The sequence below is a fragment of the Musca domestica genome, unplaced genomic scaffold, assembly GCF_030504385.1.
Source record: "Musca domestica strain aabys unplaced genomic scaffold, Musca_domestica.polishedcontigs.V.1.1 22, whole genome shotgun sequence".
Lineage (NCBI taxonomy): Eukaryota > Metazoa > Arthropoda > Insecta > Diptera > Muscidae > Musca > Musca domestica.
In genome coordinates, this window is record NW_026712262.1 from 1952129 (window position 1) to 1974959 (window position 22831).

General features: G+C 33.3%; 1 protein-coding gene across 1 annotated transcript; it reads left to right on the forward strand.

Moving 5' to 3' along the window:
* The first annotated feature begins 2153 nt into the window (after positions 1-2153).
* On the forward strand, positions 2154-20948 carry LOC101890783 (serine/threonine-protein phosphatase 2B catalytic subunit 2). Its single transcript, XM_020038300.2, has 2 exons — positions 2154-2685; positions 2748-20948. The coding sequence occupies exon 2, from the start codon at positions 2767-2769 to the stop codon at positions 4432-4434; it is 1668 nt and encodes a 555-aa protein (XP_019893859.2). The 5' UTR covers positions 2154-2685; positions 2748-2766; the 3' UTR covers positions 4435-20948.
* Positions 20949-22831: the final 1883 nt, after the last annotated feature.

The window sequence follows — 22831 nt, forward strand, 5'->3', positions numbered from 1 at the left end:
ATGGCCAGTTTTTCTAAGGCGATTGAAAATAAAATGATAAAAAATGAGAAACAGATGCAAAAATAATCAAATTCGGTTGTAACAAAATTGCTTATTACAGCGAATGTATAGATAAAATTTGGGTATTTTATGCAATATTAATTTATTAAAATGTGTAGAACTTAGATTTGTTAGAATATTCGAAAAAAAAAACAACTTGTTCTATTGGATTTGATAGTAGTTTCGACATAACAATCTATGCAGGAAGGCCTAATTTCTTACAACTTTTTATACTGTACTATTTTTTTCCAATGTACAATAATTACAAGGTAGGACAGACACACTAAAATAAATAAAACACAACCCTGAAGCTATAGTCTTGTAACTTTAAATTTACTAATAACAAGCGGGCTAGCCCTCTTGATAAGATCGACCAGGAGAGAGGCAAGATACTTCTCAAGTGAACACTTAGGCAGTAGCAGGTGGTTCTTTTTGAACTTCCTCATTGCTTTTAGTTTCGCCCTGATAAGGTTTTTTTCCTTCTACGTCACCTGAGAGGAATTTTTTACAATATTTCACAGACCGTTTTTAACCCCTCTTAGGCTGGAAATACATAAAGCGCTTATCTGGCTGGCTTCTTCGTAGATGAACAAAGGAGTTTTAGGTTTGTTTAGTTCGATTTTGGTCCTAGGCTCCTTTGTTCATTTCCGAAGAAGCCAGCCGATGACTTAAGCCAGTCAGATAAGCGCTTTATGTATTTCCAGCCTTAGTCTTACCCTCCTTTGCGCTGGAGTCACTGCGGTTGATACGGATGTTGGAGGGTGTACTACTTCACTTCACTTCATCACCTTCCACAGTCGCAACCTGCATAGGCACTCGGATATTTAGTCTCAGACTCTCTCTATTTGATTCCATTTGATTCGCAGTTGCCCAATATATCTATCAGGCGTCACTCACTCAGCTATGTATCCAATCCAGAGATTCTGCCAACGGACAGAATGATTAAATTTGAAAAGCACAACCCTTATTTCTAAAAATGAAAATAAGTAAGCTAAAGGTGAGGGTACAAAAAAGGCTTTTTTGACTGGCTAAGTCATCGGCCGGTTTCTTCGTAGAAGAACAAAGGTTGTTTTAGGAGTTTTAGGTTGACTTACTTCGATTTTGGCCCTACGCTCATTTCTTCTTTTTCAAAGAAGCTAACCAATGACCTACGCCAGTCAAAAAGGCGTTTTATGTCTTTTCACCTTTATGTTCCTTCGTTCTCATAAGCTTCTTAAAACTACAGAAATACAGCCCTGATGTTCCTGTCAGACTCATTCAAAATTATATACAACAATTTGTTTTCACTTTTTTCAAATTTTTCCTTATTTTTAAAATGAGTTAAATATCACGAAAAATGAATGTAGTGCCTGGATTTTCTCTCAAAAATATATGGCTAAGTACATAAGAAGCTTGAGGTCATGGCTAGGCATATTAATGTCAAATTATAATGGAAAACGACTGCTGGATTTTAGTGCGGCTCTGTAATCCCTTTGTGAAATGTCACAAAATATGCCTAGCCATGACTTCAAGCTTCTTATGTACTTAGCCCTTATGATCCAAACTGTTCAATCTTTCAACATCGTGGCTAAACTTGTTAATAGCTTTAATGCGCGAGTCGCAATGTACGTGTCTTCCAATCATTGGTTTTGAAAATATATTGTTTTCATTTTTCAAAACAACCAAATACATATACAAAGTTGGCAGAAGTCAGGCACACTTATAAAAAAATTTAATCAGCTGGTAACATTACCTTACCCTTTTATTGTACCATGGAAGTTTAGTTCAATTTCAATTAAGTTCACTTTCGACCCATAATTTATACTTGTTCACCCTACGATTCCTTGTTTTTTACGATGAAGCGAAAACTTAAGCTTGTCAAAAAAGCTTTGTATGTACTCTCGTTAAAAAGCGTTTTATGTATTCTCACATTTAATCCAAGCCTTCTGTGTATTCTCACTTTTATAAATTCAAACTTGATTCGATAAACCGTCCGTTTCATAAAAATATCGATATTGTCGATACATTTAAGAAATAATGGAAATTGAGGGAATCAGATAAGAAAAGAGTAGTAAGGGAAAACACATAAATCGGAGAGTGAAGATATGAAATTTACCAACGCCGACCATAGCTTTAAATCGACTTCGTACTCGCAAATCGGACAGAAAAATACCGATGATTAAAGTTAATAATAGTTAAAAAACCAATATTATCTGCTTGCTGTATGACAATTTAGGGACAAAACGCGTACGCAATGATAAACAAAAGTTGAAGTGAAACACAACAAACGAAATAACAATAATTTTATATTATTTGCGAGGCTGGTGTCTGCAAAAAAATTGTGCGAGAGAGAAAGTGACGAGCAGAAGAAATACCAATCATTTTTGATATTCGCAAAAAAATACAGAAAAAAGCAGAGGAGGTGGTTTCAAAACCTTTCGTGGCTGGATTATTAGAAAGTTAACAACAAGCACAGAAACAATTTCCATCGAACGGCTAATAAAACAAATATTTTGGAAGAAACATTAATTGTTCAGTGAATACATAGCTGCTGCTGCTGCTGTGCTTCTACTCCAAAAAAGGTGGTGAGAGGTGAAAGAAGGAGAAGTAGGAGAAAAAAAACGAAGATTTTCCTTGAGTTGAGGTGGAGGTGGAGTAGTCGAAAAAGTACGAAATTTGGTGTGAGGTGTTGTTGGTGTATAAAGCAAATTTATTCAGTGTACGTTTAGTTTGCTTGTGACAGGAATAATGTCTTCAAATAATCAAACATCTGCCTCGCAAGGCAATCAAAGTGCATCTGGACAAGGATCCACAAGTACCGATCAGCAAACACCAACAGGCCAGTCCAGTCAAGACAGTCCAACGCGCAGTAGCCTAAGACCCGCAACTAACACGACGGATCGTGTTGTCGACAATGTGCCATTTCCACCTAGTCATAAACTGACGATGTCCGAGGTGTTTCCGGATCCACGCACAGGTAAACCCAACCATGAGTTGTTGAAACAGCATTTCATTTTAGAGGGACGCATCGAAGAGGCGCCAGCACTACGAATCATACAAGAAGGAGCAGCATTATTGCGCCAAGAGAAGACAATGATCGACATAGAGGCCCCAGTAACAGTGTGTGGAGACATCCACGGCCAGTTTTATGACCTTATGAAGTTGTTCGAGGTGGGAGGATCGCCCGCTACCACCAAATATCTTTTCTTGGGAGATTATGTAGACCGAGGCTACTTCAGCATTGAATGTGTCCTCTATTTGTGGTCCCTAAAGATCACCTATCCCAACACACTCTTCTTATTACGAGGCAATCATGAGTGCCGTCATCTTACCGAGTATTTCACCTTCAAACAGGAATGTAAAATTAAATACTCTGAACGTGTCTATGACACATGCATGGAGGCCTTTGACTGTCTGCCCTTGGCTGCTTTAATGAATCAACAATTTTTGTGTGTGCACGGTGGCCTGTCGCCTGAAATTCACGAATTGGATGATATTAGGAGATTGGATCGTTTTAAGGAACCTCCTGCCTTTGGACCTATGTGTGATTTGCTTTGGTCCGATCCGTTGGAAGATTTCGGCAACGAAAATAATGCCGATTTTTATACACACAATTCGGTTCGAGGCTGCTCATACTTCTACAGCTATGCAGCTTGTTGTGATTTTCTGCAAAATAATAATTTGCTTTCGATAATAAGGGCGCACGAAGCCCAAGATGCAGGCTATCGCATGTACAGGAAGAGCCAGACGACTGGATTCCCCTCGCTTATAACAATCTTCTCGGCACCAAATTATTTGGATGTGTACAATAATAAAGCGGCTGTTTTAAAATACGAAAACAATGTTATGAATATTCGCCAATTTAACTGCTCGCCCCATCCCTATTGGCTTCCCAATTTTATGGACGTGTTTACTTGGTCGCTGCCATTCGTGGGCGAAAAAGTGACCGAGATGTTGGTCAATGTATTGAATATTTGCTCCGATGATGAACTCATGACAGAGGAGAGTGAAGAGCCTCTATCCGACGATGAGGCTGCCCTACGAAAAGAAGTTATACGCAATAAAATACGTGCCATTGGCAAAATGGCTCGTGTATTCTCAGTATTACGTGAAGAATCTGAGTCGGTATTGCAACTGAAGGGTCTGACACCCACTGGAGCCCTGCCTTTGGGCGCATTATCCGGTGGCAAACAATCGTTGAAAAATGCCATGCAGGGTTTCTCACCCAATCACAAAATCACCTCGTTCGCCGAAGCCAAGGGCTTGGATGCTGTTAATGAACGTATGCCTCCGCGACGCGACCAACCACCTACACCCACAATTGAAGAGCAACAGCAACATCATCAAAATCAAACTGGCAATGCTAGCACAGCATCAGGTAGTACTAACAATAATAACGTCTCTCATAGTGGGTAATCATTAGGTCATTAAGCAATAATTAGATACCAAGATACCACAGTAAACACAACAACAACAACAACAGACGAAATCAATCACACACACACATATATGTAAACGTTACAAATAATAAACACAATACAAAGGATACCAGAAGATAATATTCGAAAAGGAAAAACAAAACAAAACACAAAGGATATACCTATTTGTTACAAATAATAACAAATCAAGTTTTCCTGTCTAAATTAGTTTATACATTTTGGACTGAATGCAATTAAAAGAAACCTCCATATGCAAAACTATTCGAATGCATTAATTTTCGCACTCATCAGTAATCATAAAGGATATACAAATCGATGGTAGACAAAGCTATTTATATTTCATATTTCCCCATATTGTTGCAATCTGCTGATCTGGCAAACAATTTTAAAAATGCTGAAATTTTAAACTATTTGAATATGTTTTAAGCGAAAAATTAGATTCTATGACCCTATTTGCTATTGGAAAATTTTCAAACTGTAATATTCCGCTCTGTCAGGATTTGCAAAAAAATAAGCAAGTTATCACCTTCTCAGTGACTGATAATACATTTTATCAGAAAGTGTTTTGCTTTATCTGTGAAAACTTTAAAGAATTGTTTTTCATTTGTACACAATTGACTGCATGCTTTATGATTCCGATTTTGGTTAATGACGTAGGGACAGACGTCATTAGTGAATGCCTAATTTTATAATATATAAAGTCGAAAAAGAGAACGGAGTATGTGAGCATTATTTATTTACCTCTGTTGTTTTTAATAGAATTCATTAAAGCGCCAAAGTTTGACAAACTTGTTGAGGCAAAAACAATTCAATAAAATAGCCGGTTTAGTTTCTGTAGTTCTGTGGAGATAGGCCTATATATTTATGCTGATAAGTTTGTAATGAGAATCGTATTCCATTAACGAAACATATCATCGCTTTCCAGAAATTATATACTATTTATGTAAAAATGTAAATGTATGTGCATATTTTAATGTGGAACTTATTAAGGCTTAAGAACTAACCTAATACGATTTTATTTTTAGCGCAATGGGCAATAGGTCTTTTATTAAATACAGAAGGAGACAAGATGGACACATTTTTGTTCTCTTAAAAAGACTTTCCGCCCCTATCTCTGTCCGTTCGGCTTAAGATGAGTTTAGGGGCTATGCTCGCATTGACCTGAACATTTTACCACGTGCAAGTCTTTTTAACCTGATTGCGGCAAAGTATTTTTCTGTGGGAAAAATACCCGGTTATTCGAAGTTTGAATACCGGTTCTACAAAACTGGACTCTACATTGTGGCCTACACTCTGGCCTTTCCAAAATGGTGCCATATGTATTGATATCTCTTGTAGATATTAGTGTTGTAAATCATGAAATTGAGATTATCTACACTAATTTGTATCTAGCCTTTATAGCTTTGTTCCGAAGATATTGACTTTTTAAGTCGAATTCCGGCTACTTAAACAAAAATATAAAGTTCATGTAGCCGGTGTTGGACATGCCCCAGGGGAGAAAACTTCAAGCACCGGCCAAAGGCTGGCTACTCACAAAAATTACAATGTTTAGAAAAACTATGGATCACGTAGCCGGTGTTGGACATACTCCCGGCCAAACGCCAGCTACTTTAAAAAGGTTAGACACTTATTGCTAGAGAAAATCTCAATTTTATGATTTGCATTACTAATTGATGTATAGGTATTTAAATAAGCTTTTTAATGATACCCATGTTGTAGATAACGGTTTTGTAGAACCGGATGTTGTATCCGAACTTTCGGGTCAAAAAAAAAAAAATACTTTCCCTTAATCAAGTTAAAAATACCCCCCTGCGGTAAAAATTTCAAAATGATCCGAGCATATCCCCTTAACTCAATTTGCTGCCGAATGCCATTGGTTTTATATTGGAAATCGTTTCAAATTTGTAAACAGCTTCCATATATGTGTTTCGGCCGATTACACATTTACGAGTCTTTAAACCCGTAATCGATATCCATAATATTTGGTATTGGACTGAAAATAAACCTATTTATTGTATTTGAAACTCCAGTCCCAAATATATCTGCTATCCAAGTTGAAATTTAAACGGTACCTCTGTGAATTATCTAAAATATTGTACGACTATTGTCCTTTTCTTACTGGTTTTTGTATTCAATTGTTCAATTGTCCTTTCCTTACTGTTTTTGTATTCAATTGCCTTAATTTTGCTTCCCTTTTCAAATACCCATGAACTTTGTCATACCGATTTTTCCAACGTTTTTTTTTTTTGTTAGTTTTCCTTTTTTAATATCCTAAGGCCTGTTTTCCTATTGGCCATATAAACAAAGTGAATGCATTTTCCACTTGCATTGCATTCTACAACAACAACAACATGTCTGTGCCTAATTGGTCTGCAACAAATATCTCCACACATTTGTTTGTGTCTGTGCCAAAAAATGGTTATGATACTTCAACTCATTTTATTTACCTTCACCTTCTTTGTGATAAAAGGAAAAATATAATGCAATACTACAAAGTGTTTAAGAAACGGCTGTTGTTTTTGTATGCGCTATGCACTAATTCCTTTATATGTGATTTATATCATTTGACCTCATACATACATATTATGGGTAAAGATTTTAGTTCTAAGGAATTCATAGACATTTGCATGGGGTTCAATTTTCACTCAATGCAGCATCATTTGATAGAGTATTGCAATTGTTGGAAACTTGTCGGCGATTTGATGTGAAAGTATACGCGGGGTAATATTTCGAGTATAGATTTACCCAATTCACTTGAGTAGAATAACACAATTCCACTTTTTATGAACATGGTACAAAGACGCCACTAATAAAAACAACCTCTTTTTACCCTACACCAAAAGGTGGTCTTTTGATAATCTGCATGATTCAATTTATGCATGTCCGTCCGTCCGTCTGTCCATGTATTTTTGTGAACAAAGTACATGTCGCATTTATTACACGATCCAGATGTAATTTTGCACAAATCATTTGTTTGGCCCAAGGTCGAATTCTATTGAAATTGGAGATAATAGGTAAAAATTTAGATATAGCTCCCATATATATCTTCGTTCGATTTGCCTTTTATTGTGCACCAAACGTGTAATATCAGCCCGAATAGTATGCACATATAACCAAATTAGGCCCGAAAATAAGTATGCCAAATTTTATCGAAATCGGTTCAGATATAGCTATAGCTCTCATATATATTGTTCATCCAATTTGTTATTTTTATCCTCCGCAGCCGTAATATGCACTCTGTAACAACAGTATTTGGGGAAATATATCAAATACAGCTCATAAATACCTTTGCTAAATTTTATCGGGATCGGGTAAGATTTATATATAACTTCGTCCGATTTACCTTTTATTGTGGGGAAATGGGATGGAATTTGGCACTTACGACCAAATTGAGTCTAGAAGCTAGTATGCCAAATTTGGTGAAGATCGGTTCAGATATAGCTATAGCTCCCATATATATTGTTCATCCGATTTGTTATTTTTGTTACCCACAGCAGTAATATGCACTCCGTAACAACGATATTCAGGGAAATATATGAAACACAGCTCAGAAATATCTTTGCCAAATTTTATGAAGATCGGTTCAGTTTTGGATATAGCTCCCATATATATCTTTATCCGAATTCAAGTTAATTGCGCACCTAATGGGCAATAAAATATACAAATGCTTCGGCATATTTAGACCTTTGAAATTTAAATTGTAATTATAATCATAGATTGTATGATTTAATTCTCCCATAAAAACTTTTAATTGTTATGTGAAGCTCTACTAAATATGCAAAGTGGTGTAGAGTATCATAAAGTCGGCCCGGCAGTTCTAAGTATAAATATTCTTGAATCAATCCGGTAGATAAAGTGAATTTTTGGTGTACTTGTATATAGATCACCACCACCACTATAAAAACCAAAGTCAGAGAAATGGAAATTTTGCGAATTAGGTTTTTACTTACAAACAAGTAAAAAAGCTGTAAATTCGACCGGGCTAAACTTTGATTACCCTCCACGATTTGAACGAATTTGGCAATTTTCAAAAAAATAAAATCCGTTAAAATCTTAAAAATACCGAATGTAGCCGTTATATTAGGGCCTGTACGACGACGTTGACCTGCATAGACAGCTTTTGTCATAAGCCATTACAATATTCAAATGCGAAACTTAAAAAAAATCGGTGAATATCATCAAAATACCGGTAATAGGGAGGTACAATTGTATGGAGGGATATACCAAAACGTGGACCGTGGATAGACAATTTTTTATCATAGGCTGTAGTATCCATTACGAATTACGAAAATACCAAATTTGAAGCAAATCCGGTGAATAATGTCGCTAAAATCTTTAAAATACTGAAAATATGGAGTTACCATTATATGGGGGCTATACCAAAACGTGGACCTACATGGCCCTTTTTCAATACCAAAAGTCCATAGTATAGACATAGTATACATTTGAGTAAAATTTTATCAACCTACTTCGTTCTTTTTGGAAGCTAGTGTGATTTCACAGACGAACGGACATCGCTAAATCGATATAGAATTTTATGCTGATCAAGAAAAGATATACTCTGTGGGGTCTAAAACGTATTTTTCGAGGATTTACAAACGAAATTACAAACTTAATATACTCTCCATACTATGGTAGAGGGTATAAAAAATAACCTTTATCTAGCCTTTAACATATTTACTTTAATACCTATAAATAGACCATGAATTGTATATTGTGTTAAAAGCAAATCCCAGTAAATATCAGAAAAGCCAAATAAGGGTAAATTTGTCTCTTGAAATATTAGCAAATAATTAGGAACTACTTGAACGACTTCGATTTTGTAACAATAGATATCGTGATTTCATGCATTTTATATGGCCTATAATCAGACTGCAGAGTATTACTACAGATCCACAATAAAGGGGTGAATGAAATATATGTATATGTCTTTTAAACAATTTAATTAATCTTATAATTGGCATTCCGAAATTTACACGAAACTCTTTAAGGTATTTTATTCAATAATTCCCAGCTTTTGTATATTCTTTTTTTAATTTTACTAATCTTTTCCCTTAAATGAAGTGCAATATTGAATTTTATTCCACTAAATATTCAGTTGATAAATAATATACATTAAAATTCGTTACATCACATCAAGGAGGTTTTCAAATTAATGTTACTCAATATTTTTTTAAAACACTTACACTGACCCCCTCAAACACGCAACCTCTCCTTCAAAAAGGAAAACAACAAACAACAATATTCATCCATAACAATAGATAACATAAATATATATATATACATATATTTTTTAATTTAATTATTTTTCTAAAATTTATTAATGAAATTATTTTTCGTTCTAAACGAATCTATCATGCATTTGCTTTACTCTCAAATTGTTAAACAATTCTTTATACTATTATAACAGCAACTGTATTATCATTACAATTATTGTTATGTGTATGAATTAATTATTACTATTATAATTATTATTATTATAATTAATATTCAAAGAAACAAACAAAAAAAGAGAACGAGATATATATAAATTACATGTATATCCAATTTATATATATATACATAGATATATAAATAATTAAATAAATATTAACAATATATGTGTATTTTTGGTAGTTTATTGTGTTCCTTATTAACATGTAACAGCAAACATACAAACAAACAAAAAATCGAAAAAAAAAATACAAAATCCAAAACTTAAAGCAAAACTAATCTATTATTTTTTCTACTCTCCTGTATAGTGTTGTATTATATACTAAGTTTATTATAAATATATTTGTACCTAAAGACTTTTTAAGTTGACTTTACAAAAAACAAACAAAGAAAAATCGGTCATAATTGTGTTTTGTTTCTTTTAACAAAAATAAAAAATGCGCATTTATAATTGTTAATATATATATAAAAAAACAAATTGATACGGAACAAATATGAAAACAATATATTTTATTTTACATACAATTTGGCCAACATTTTCGCATCACAATTTCAATGTAAATTATTTGTTTGATGGCGATGGTTTTCAAAGATTCGTATTAAAAGCCATTTATATTCCATATCTCAAGCTGCAATGACAATTAAAATTTCTATTTTTCTCTCCATCAGGATGTGAGAAAACAAATCAATATCTTATTAAAGTTATCACCTTCCCAGTGACTGATAATGTATTTTATCACAAAGTGTTTATCTGATTTATTTGCCTAACCTATGAAAACTTTAAAAAATTGATTTTCAATTGTACACAATTTACTGTTGACTTTATGACTCCGATTTTGGTTAATGACGTAGGCACTGACGACATTAGTGTATGTCTAAGAAGTGAAGGGGATATATGAGCATTATTTTTTTTTCGCTCTGCTGCTTGTTGAGGTAAAAACAACGGATTGGTATCCGGAGATTTAGTGGCCATTGAGAAGCGCTGGAAATTAAGCGAGGAACCTCATTTTGTAACCATGCTGAGTGCGATGGTACTGAGTCCTGTTGGAATGTTAAAGGTCTGCGGCCAAAATGTTTGCTTGCCCGAGGCTTTAATATTCGGCATTTATTCTGATGCCACGGTCGATTAATACGAGCGGAGAGCGACCATCGGTGGTCAACCGAAGGTGCACATTTTCAGCTGACCTCTTTGGCAAGTAAACGCGATCATTGTGTTTGTTTACAAACTTCTGGACAACGAATATTTTCTCATCGGAGAAAACCAAATTCCGCAGTTCACCACTTTCGGCCAAGCGAAGCAACTCTTTAGCTCTTTTGAGTCTATTTTCTTTCTGTTGCGGTGTAAGTTCTTGCATTTTTCAGAATTTCAATGGATTTACCCCCGCTCATTTTTCAATATTTGCCAAATGGAATATTGGACACATGGCCAAAATTTTCACGCAGATGGTTTTCAAAGATTCGTATTAAAATAAAAAATTAGCCGAACAATTAACACTGTTTCGTAACCAAGGCCATTATAAAGTCAGATCAGGGCGTGTTTTATATTTGAATAAGTTTTGGGACCCAGAATTGAGGATTTATCTCTAACTTGTTTTCAATGGCACTAATGACCTCATATATATACACTAGCTATACCATTTAGTTGTGATCCAGAGTCGACAATTTTTTACTTGAACACCATTTCCGTACCCGAAACGCTAGCAAAACTTGCAGACAAGATAAAGAGAGCACCTACAAATGCTTAAATTTGGCGGAGGAAAGTTTTTTGTTCGCCCAGAATTGCTTGCATTTTAGGGACACGTTAGGCCAGTATATATCAAAGAATAGGTATATACCGGCTTGAGTAGCCTAATTCAGTGATTATAGTGGTTTTGTTAAAATAAGCTGAGGAAAGATAAAATTGAGATGGTAGAGCAAATAGGGAAGGTTCAGTTGAAGAGTCCCTTATTTTCAATGTTAGATAATAATAATAGATTCTTTCTGTGTGATCAGTTAAAGAATTGTCGATGGCTCTGCATCAAGATATGGGTTGAGATTTGTCAAAATCTTCTGTTAACCTTTATCTGTTGAGGTGAAATTTTGTGACGTATTTTATGACGTGGTGGTAATGTTAGATTATTTTGAAATGAATTTCAACAAAATGTGAAGAGAGAGAAAAATTTAACACCACCTTGTTAGTTAAAGGTTAAATATCATAGGACCGTTGCACAGCAGTACACCCATACAGCAAAACAGTCTTGATGCTACTGTTGAATATTTCTAATTTTATTTTATTGGATATGATATTTAATCTCCAAATTTTATATCATTTCATGAAAACTTATCGCGCCTTACTGATACTATCTTTTATATCTTCCACAGAACCACTATGTCTAGATATTGTGCATCCAAGATAATGACATTGCATCTTCAATAGTTTTTCCATTGATTATTGGCCTTGAGATTTCTGAACAGATACGCATTAGTTTATTGTTTGTGAAGTTTATTTGTAATCCGAACTTATTAGGATTTTCGGATAGTTTCATAAGTTTTGCCTCCATAGCGGAGAAGTTTCGTGTCAATAGACAGATTTCATCAGCGGAATTAATATCACCTAAAAAAAAAGTTCCACTGCGTCATCATCAGGGAGTTGTGACTTTGTTTCTTCCATTACCCAGTCCAAGAGTATGATGAATAGCGTGGATGATAGTACAATTCCTTGTCTGAATCCCACTGAGGTATTAAAGGATTTGTTATCCTTACCATTAAAGCTCCACTGAGCACTTCTGGTATTAGGACGACTATTTTATTTGTTACGAGAAACAATGTCGATCGAGCATTCGAAAGCAATAAAGGGGGAGTTATACAATCGCCTTAACATTATCAAAGAATGTAGGATACATCCGTTTTTTCCACCGCTTGTGCAAATCCATTTTATGGGATTTTGTCTACAACATTGATAAAGCCTTCGTAGGGTCTTTAACAAATAGAAAGAAAGTCTAATTGGTCTGTTGTCTTTTGAATGCAACCGGCTTGGTCCGTCTAGAGGCGCAAAGTGTCAAAGATATAGACATGATTTACAAAATATTTCCAAGGAATAGTGACAGATAATGTGATATAACTGGAATATTTGTTTTTTTTTTTTTTGGAATAAGTTAATGTTTCGTGATCTTTCACTTCTTTTGATTGACTCCTTGCAAAAAATATATCAACTTTCGTACAGTCCCAATTTAAGATTTATGAATTTGCATGAGTGCTAGGTCAGTTGCGAAAATGGACAACATCGGTTCACTCCATGGAATAATTATAACTCTTATAAAATGTAATGTAAGTGTCCAATTGTCTTCAAATTACACACATCACAATATCTTTATTAACCCAAGGTCTGGCGTGAAGATGGAACATATCGGTCTACTTTTCTGGTACTTTTCTAAATGGTTAAAATTTTGAAGCTCATAAAACGATCTGTTGTAAAGATGGTACATATCGGACCATTCCTTCTGGCACTACACCCACAAGGTTCAACAATTTGAATAACCAATAAATCTCTTAACCAGAAATCTAATATAAATATGTAATTTATCGAAATTTATTGATTTAGCATAATATTGGATATAAATGCTTGATTACCTTCAAATTTTGCACATACCAATATTTTTATCTCTATTAGATGAAGTATGAAAATGGAATACATCGGTCCGCTATAAAAATAGTGTATATTTCCGTGACCATAAAAAAGTATATCAGGTTTATAACGGAGCTATATACCCTTCTTTTGTCCCGAATTCTCTTAAAGAATGTAATCCAATTCATCAAAGTGTAAATATTGGCCTGTAGTGGAATTCTGTAACTTTTCGTCGTCCCCGGCAGAGGTAATTGAAATGCTTTGTGTTTGAATTGAATTGAAAGTTCATCGGCAAATTCTTTTTCTTTTCCTTAATTACGAAAAAAATAAATTATTAACAAAATTGTAAGAAAATAAAAATTTGCAAAACAAATCATTTTCATTTTTCAATTATTTGCGGCAATTCTGTCGTTTACTAGTTACAGGATGGCACTACATTACTGTGTTTAATAAAATGTATATTATGTTCTAATATCATATACGTTTTTTTAATCTAATAATAAACTATATACATTTAGCCTCACTTTTAGCGTCTTCAGTTAGATCTAAACGAATTTTAAAATGTATTTTAAGGATTAATTGGAGATGTTTGAAATAGAGGCAAGTAGCATATGAAGATAACAAAAGACGCTGTTGCTGCTGCTGAAGTTGCTTCAGCCAATAACAAAAAGAAAGCAAACACATAAAAAATGACAAAATCAAAATATTTGTAACAAAAAAATGCGAGAAGAAACTAAAATGAGAAATGAAGAGAATGGTGTGTACCAAAAAAAAAAAAAAAAACTATTCAAAAGGAACAAACAAAAAAAAAAAGAACGTACATTTTAAAGCAATTTCTTCTAATGTAAAACGAAACAAAAAAAAACCACTATTATAATATTAAAAAGGCGACAAACATACATATATATATTAAAGATTTTACTTAATCTTCATTGATTCTATAAATATTATGAAATATACATACAAATTAAACAAAAAAATCACAAAAATTAAAAAAGTAATTAAAAAACAAAAACATTATATTGAATACCACAAATCAACACACACAAATAATGAAAGAGGGAAACCAGATATATATGAAGAAAATATATTTGAAATTGTGGTTATGTTATCATTGCACGCTGTTTTTTAGATATGACATGAAACAAAACAAACAAATATGCCTTATAACAAAACAAAAAAGATGAATAAAATTTTCAATTTTACAATATATATGTATATGGTGTGTTGTTAAGAAATTATTTAATTTTATTTTTTTTTTAATTATTTATAACGGTAAATACATATGTAACTTTTTAGAGAAATTTTTAATGTTAATTTTTCTGTAAAGCTTTTCTGGGTAAGAGACCAATGAAAGGGACAACCGACACTGGGTCATTGGTCGGCTTTTGTTGGTGATGTACCCCTATTTTTTTGTAGTTAAAACAAAAATGTGAATGTTTTACAAGGATTTTTGCAAATTATGGCCATTTTTGTTAATAACCAGGCCACAACAAATGTTTCTTGCATTTAATACACAGAAGTCGTTATAAAACCTTCGCTTTTTGTTATATTAAAAAAGTCTATATAAGGGTTCAATGTTGTGTCATATAGTACATTAGTTTAGCTATAATTTTATTCTAAGTCAATATTCTTTAATAAGCTAATAATAACGACAACAAAACTATTCTAACTCTATAAGTCTTTAATTAATTAATGAAAATCAACAACAAAGGAATAGAAAATGAAAAGAGAGAAAGGATGTTAAGAGTAAAATTAAAAGAAAAACACGCTCTAGTTTTTAAAGCACGTACTTATAATATCCATATATACATACATATATATTTGCAAAAGAAAATATAAGCAAAACAAAACAAAAAAAAAAACAAACATTTAAGAAGAAAATCTTAAAAGTCTCTAAAAAGTTGATAAAGTTCTAATAAAAACAAACTGTAGTTGAAAATAACAACTCGAATTTTCATTATTTAAATCATAATACACACAGACTCACACACACACATACACAGAAACAGGCAACAAAAACAATTTAAACAAACGAAAACTTTTTCCAATCAAATTAGTGCGCTAAGAGAAAAAAACTTTAATAACAATTTTATGAATGAATTATTATTAAACAAGAACAACAACAACAAAACACATGAAAGAGAATTGCAACAAAATACTTTCAGCAAAACTAATTTCCACTTTCAATAACGCAAAATGCTTTAAAATCAAATTATATTGAACGAAAGAAGTTTATGAGAAATATATATAGTTATATATAAAATACAAACAACAACCATCCCTCTCTTTATATAAATATATTAATTATATGAATGTTTAAATAACACATATGAAAAAAAAAACGAGCGAAAATAAAATTATATTTAAACGGTGATGAGATCTTCGCCAACGATATAAACAAATTATGAAATAAAAAAACCTTTCTTTTTTTCTTATGAATGCGAAAAATGTTACCTTTTTCCTTTCTAATTAAGAGAAAACAAATACGTTTGTATGCAACTTTTGTTAATAACATATTTGTTAGTGTATGGCAACAGGTCTACTTTTCCTGTAGGAATTGATTTGTTAGAAAAAAAGATAATCAAATGGAACCCGAAAAAAAATTAAATGAGCCAAAAAAAATGATGCTTGCAATCATGGTACAATAACAGAAGGTAGAGCAAAGTTATCCCCAAATACAATTTTTATTTTGATGTCTTTATTCTGTCCTTATTCTGAATAAAAATTTCAATTATTTCAAATTCAGTTGCATACTATCGATTTTAATGGGCAAAACATTCTACAATATTGGGATAAACTGTATTGTCCTACTATTTTAGATTCAATCTAGTGGAATGACCCCGAAATTCCATTCTTTTTTAGCGGGCTTCCCCAATATAAATATTTAAAAGTCTATTTGACAGAATAAGACTCCATCACAGAATTGCATTTTTCTTGTTTCTTTGGAGCAACCTTTCTTATTAAGCCATGCTTGCAATTTTCAAAATAAAGATGTTTTAAAATTGCTTGCCCAAATATAAATTACCGGGACGAGAAGAAGAAGAGTTGTAAATGATTGCAAGAAGAAATCTTTCCAAAAAGGATTTTTAAACTCTTAAACACTGTCAAAAGTGTTCTCTCGATTCGCTCTTTTTGGAAAACTTTTGTCTTAACAGACGACTTCCAGCAACAATTTGCATCAATTGTTACGGATTTTAGGGACACACCTAATATTTTAACAATTGACACCACGAAACCATGGATCGAACATCAGTTTTCTTTTTCAAATACTTATATTCTACAAATACTTATATTCAACTGAATTTAATACATAAATAAACGTACACGAATCAAGTATAGAAAATAAATAGATTTTTTTTCAAGTAATTTTACAGGGAATTCCTAATAAGAGGTGTCATATGATTTTGTTTGACTTCGGGTCTAATGTGATCATTCTCCATAGGAATGTGATAAAAAGGAAACAACGGAATATGCAACAGATGTTGTTAAAGTAATTCCGAGGTCATCATTTTTATATCATGGCAGTTAAGTCCTTTGGGAGAAATGTTTACATATTAATTTCCTTTTTAAATCTTTTATATATTTGAGTGAATAAGTTTTCATATCTCAAACACTACATACTACTTTTATAGGGGTTGTCAGTACAATTACCCTATATTTTTCATGTTTTATTTTTATACCCTCAGCCACATGGCTACAGAGGGTATACAGGTTGAGATAAAAAAACTGCAACAAAATTAAACGCCATACTTTTTAAATTTTATTGAATGAAAGCCATAATGTCGGAATTAGCATCAAATTTTTGGAAAACTTTTGTCTTAACAGACGACTTCCAGCAACAATTTGCATCAATTGTTACGGATTTTAGGGACACACCTAATATTTTAACAATTAACACCACGAAACCATGGATCGAACATCAGTTTTCTTTTTCAAATACTTATATTCAACTGAATTTAATACATAAATAAACGTACACGAATCAAGTATAGTAAAATAAATAGATTTTTTTAAGTAATTTTACAGGTAATTCCTAATAAGAGGTGTCATATGATTTTGTTTGACTTCGGGTCTAATGTGATCATTCTCCATAGGAATGTGATAAAAAGGAAACAACGGAATATGCAACAGATGTTGTTAAAGTAATTCCGAGGTCATCATTTTTATATCATGGCAGTTAAGTCCTTTGGGAGAAATTTTTACATATTAATTTCCTTTTTAAATCTTTTATATATTTTAGTGAATAAGTTTTCATATCTCAAACACTACATACTACTTTTATAGGGGTTGTCAATACAATTACCCTATATTTTTCATGTTTTATTTTTATACCCTCAGCCACATGGCTACAGAGGGTATATAGGTTGAGATAAAAAAACTGCAACAAAATTAAACGCCATACTTTTTAAATTTTATTGAATGAAAGCAAAAATGTCGGAATTAGCATCAAATTTTAGAATAAGTTTAGATTCGTTCGAATTGGTCACCTTTGACACAAAATATGTTTTTCAACCGCCAATGAAACCGTCACACGCTACCTGAATGTTGCTCTGCGGCCCATTCCCGGCGAAGCGCTTGCTTGAGCTGATCGACACTTTGATATTTTTTATTGCCAATCTTGCTTTCCAAAATACTCCAGACGCAATAGTCCAACCGATTGGTATCCGGAAATTTTGGTGGCGAGGTGGAAGCGAGGAACCTCATTTTGTAACCATTCTTGGGTGGCGCGTGCTGAGTCCTGTTGGAATGTCCAAGGTCTTCGGCCAAAATGTTTGCGTGTCCAAGGCTTTAATACACCCTGCAGAATATTTTCGTGATAATATTTGGCATTTATTCTGATACCACAGACGATTAATACGAACGGAGAGCGACCATCGGCTGTTATGGCGGCCCACACCATCACCATGATCGGCACTTGAGTTCTGGTGGCCAACCGAAGGTGCACAATTTCAGCTGACCTCTTTGGTCACTGCTGGACAACGAATGTTTTCTAATCGGAGAAAACCAAACTCTTTAGCTCTTTTGAGTCTATTTGCTTGTGGTTTTCCAGCCAAATATAAAGAAATCGCTCTATGACGCTTGAATTCCATCACGAATAATTTTTTTTCTGGAATATTCTCACAAAAATGCTTTTGTACGCTTGTAAACAATATAATGAGCTGTCACTGGAATAATTTTAACAGCTGTCGGACGCGTGGCTTTGAAATGACTGCAAACCGATGTTGGTTGCAGTTTTTTCATCTCACCCTGTATATGTTTCATCCGATTTGGTGTTCAAGTCCCTCACATTCGTTATATGCATTTGACAACAACGGTATTTGGTACCAGATATCTTATAGAGCTCGGAAATACATTTGTCAAATTTTATCGAGATCGGCTAAGGTTTATTGTGCAAATAATGGTTAATATCAGCCCAAATGGAGTAAATTTTGAGACGTACTTTTCTACTTGGCGGAACTCGGCTCCGATATATATCTATAGCAATGTTATTTGGTATAAAAGATAAAAATACTTCCGTCAAACTTAGTGAAAATCGATTCAGAATTATATTGTATTTTTAGTTATATACACCTTCATTAAAGATTTTGAAATATCTTGTCCGGATTCTTTCAACCAACATAGGTTAGGTTAAAGGATGCGCGTTTGTATAAATAACCACTCCACTCGGAGACCTTTTGGTCCATTGTGTTCATCTTAATTTAAGAAGATAGGAGAATAGAATACAGTGAAGAAAAGGAAATGAATTACGGATAGTGAAGAAGTGAGAATCTGAATAAAGAGTATAGAAGTTGGTAGGTTTGCATCCACGGTGTATCAACGTGTCGTCCTTAGTCACTTTAGTCTTCTGGCTAACTGAAGAATGACTGCTGGCTCGATGTCGAAGAGGGAGGACAAGTTTGGCTGAATTTGCTTACCCAGTAGCCTCTGTCTCAATCCTATAAGAGTTGGGCAGTGGCAGAGTAAGTGCTCCATCGTCTCAATTTCTTCCTCGTCCTGACAAATCCTACAGTATTCAGTGTCTTTAGAGCCTTAAGCTATACCGTCTCTGTTAGGTATATGGATATCAAGTTATAGTCTGATTTACTATGCTTCCCACATACTTGAGAATGACGGAGTGTCCAAAGGGCTGAGTCGCAGGGCAAACGTAGCAGCTTTTTCCTCTATAAATAAACCTAACGGTGAGTAGGATGTCTGGTGCGGATTGGGTGTGCTCCTAAACGCGCCTGTAGTTAGAAGCGATGCAACTCTTTGGACGTTATCAATGCTTTTACTGAGGGTGGTTTTCCCTAAGGAGTGCCACCAAACAAGCTCCCCATAGGTTAGAATTGGTCGGAGTTTTTGCAGGAATAAAGTGCATTTAAGCCCTTCTTTGCTCGCTCCTCTTCCAGCATAGTTTCTGGTCTAGGATGGTACCGAGCTTTTTGGCTACCGAAGAAAGACTTAGCATAACACCATCAAGTATTGGTAGCGAAAAGTTTGGCATTTTCCGCTTCCCTGTGAAGAGTACGAATTCAGTTTTTGATGGGTTTACGCCAAGTCCATTGTAGCGCTCATTGCATAAGATCTGAAACAGTTTGAGGGAATTTCCCAGCAATCAACATCGTCGTAAGCCACGACCTTTGTCCCGCCGTGTTCCAGTTCGATTAGAATTTCATTTATCACCAAAAGCCAGAATATTTTCTTTACATATTGTCTCGATTAAAAGACGTGTCCCATCAGAGTCTTATTTGAATGAAAGTAATGGAGGATTTTGTCCACAAATACATTCTTAGTGTACACCAAACCCAGATTCTAAACGGACACTTCAATGTCGACGGGCTTATCCAATAACATTTTTTTGTGGAACAAGGAGTTAATTTAAATTACAGAGAGGGGGTTCGGTAGACTCTTTTGGGATTTTCAATTGTTACACGTCAAACCATTAAAGTGCAACAAAATATTTCCAAAAAAAAATATAATATCCATTTAAAAACTTGATACGGATCTGCATTCTTTGGTATACTTTCTTTTTAAAAAAATATAGAAGAATTACAATTTAATTTTGTTTATTTCTCTAATAAATCGTAAACATATGATATTCGCCTTAACAAAGTAAAACTCCAACATTATCAAAGTTGCATACAAACTTCTCTAATTCATTACAGCAACATTTTTGAAAATTTCAACCTTTAATCATTGATGGAAACCCTTGTTTTATAACACTCTAATATAATTATACAAGAAAAAACAACAATTTCAAAATACTATTTCATAAACATAAACAACTGCAAAAATTACAAAACATTCATTCAAATAAAACATAACAACAAATGAACCTAACTAAGCTACATTTCTACTTTAACAACAAAAGAAAAGATCACAAAAAACGGAAGAAAGAAGAAGAAAATATATTACAAAAATAACAACTATACTAAATGAAAATCTAAATAAATAATATTGCTATTGTGGAACACATTTTTTTACTTATACATTTATATTTTTTAAAAAACAAAACTTAATATTATTCAATTTTATGAATTTAATTATACATACAATATTTAAACAAATAAAAAAATACAACTTATATATTGAATAAAGTAATAAGGACAGCAACAACAACAACAAAACCAACTTATTAATTAACAACAAACAATTTAAACTATATAAAAAAAATTGAAAATATAAGTTTATGGAGAATACGTTACAAACAACAACAACAAAGCAAAACAAAGCCAAGTGAATAAAAAAGATGATACAAAAACAAGTCTAATATTAAAAAAATTCAATAAAACATTTAAAATACAAAACACCAATTTTGCAAATTTTTATTTAGGAGGAAATTTAGTTCAAAGCAATGATTAAGGTAAGACAAAAGTCAACTTGAAGCAAAACAAGTAAAAATAAATAAAAAGCTGTAAGTTCGGCCGAACCGATCTTTAAATACCCTCCACCATTTGGAACGATCTTGGCAATTTTCAAAAAATAAAATCCGTAAAAAAAGACGCATCAACGCTTGGGTACATTGATATGTGAAAATTTTTCAAATATAATTAGATTTTTATATGTTTTCTTATATGACATCATTCGGAGGTTATTATAATTCGCATTTTCAACAATTTTTACAAATTTAAATATTTTTTTCATTCCACATCTTCAATTCCAAAATTGGTCAATTTTCAGCAGGGGTGTCGATCATTTTCCCAGCAGGTGTGTCGATGCGTCTACCTAAATTCTTCTACCATGGATTCTTTGTTCTATTATGAAGAAGCCAGTTGACTTAAGTCAGTAAAAATTTGTTATTTTTTCAATAAGCAAATTCGTTTACGTTGTCTTAAACAACACCAGTCGCAGGATTTCATAATATTCATTTTTAAACAATTTTTACAAATTTGAATAACTTTTCTTCCATAATTTTAAATTTCAAAATTGGTTTGACAGTTCATTGTTTCACCAGCTGTGTCGATGTGACTACCTGTATTCTTCTACTATGGTACGTACGAAAAAAGAAAATGAAAATAAAAACTTGATTGTCTGGGTAGCGATGGCATGTCTGCCTTCAACAAACGTTCTGTGAACAGGCTATGAGTTGATGTTTGATAATTGAAGGTCGAACCAAGGTGTATTTAATAAGGTGTAATTGACAATCATATGTTTCTCAACTTTTTTCATTTTTGTTTTATTTTTATTTGAAATGTTGTTTGGAAAACCTTACCTTTTTGAAGTCTGTTTTGGCTTTTTGGGAGCATTTGCCAGAGATATTGAAGAAACGGAGTTTGTAGAGAAGCTGTTTTTTTGGTGGTAATAGTGTCTAAATTAACATCGGCCAAAGGCCACTTCTACGCGTAGATGTTGACAAACGATGACTTTTGATCATTGCTATTGCTGACGCCAACAGCCCGAACTTGAGGGCTTGTTTCCTGATGCTTCTGCAGTTGTATTGACTGTCGAGTCAAACCCACCATGTTTGCGTGCAGAAGAGTCCACTTTATTATTACGGTTATCATATTCTTTGCAGCGCCTTGAAATAATCGTTCTAGTTCCCACAAAGTGTATTATATATTCTTGTTCAATACTATGTGGATTTAGCTATGTCTGTCCGTCAGTCTATCCACATCCGAATGCAGTACTGTCCGGCCACGGATTTAAATTATTTATTTTTCAACCGAATTTAATGTTAATTGGTCGTATGAGTTCATATTAGGGAAAAAATAACCCTTTCAAATAGCTGCTTATGCAGGTCAATATTTTGGTATAAACATCATCTAACAGTACCTCGCGATAAACGGTAGAAAATGGTCTATGTAGATTTACATTTTTGATGTTGCATTGACCATTTATGTACACCCTTTGTGGT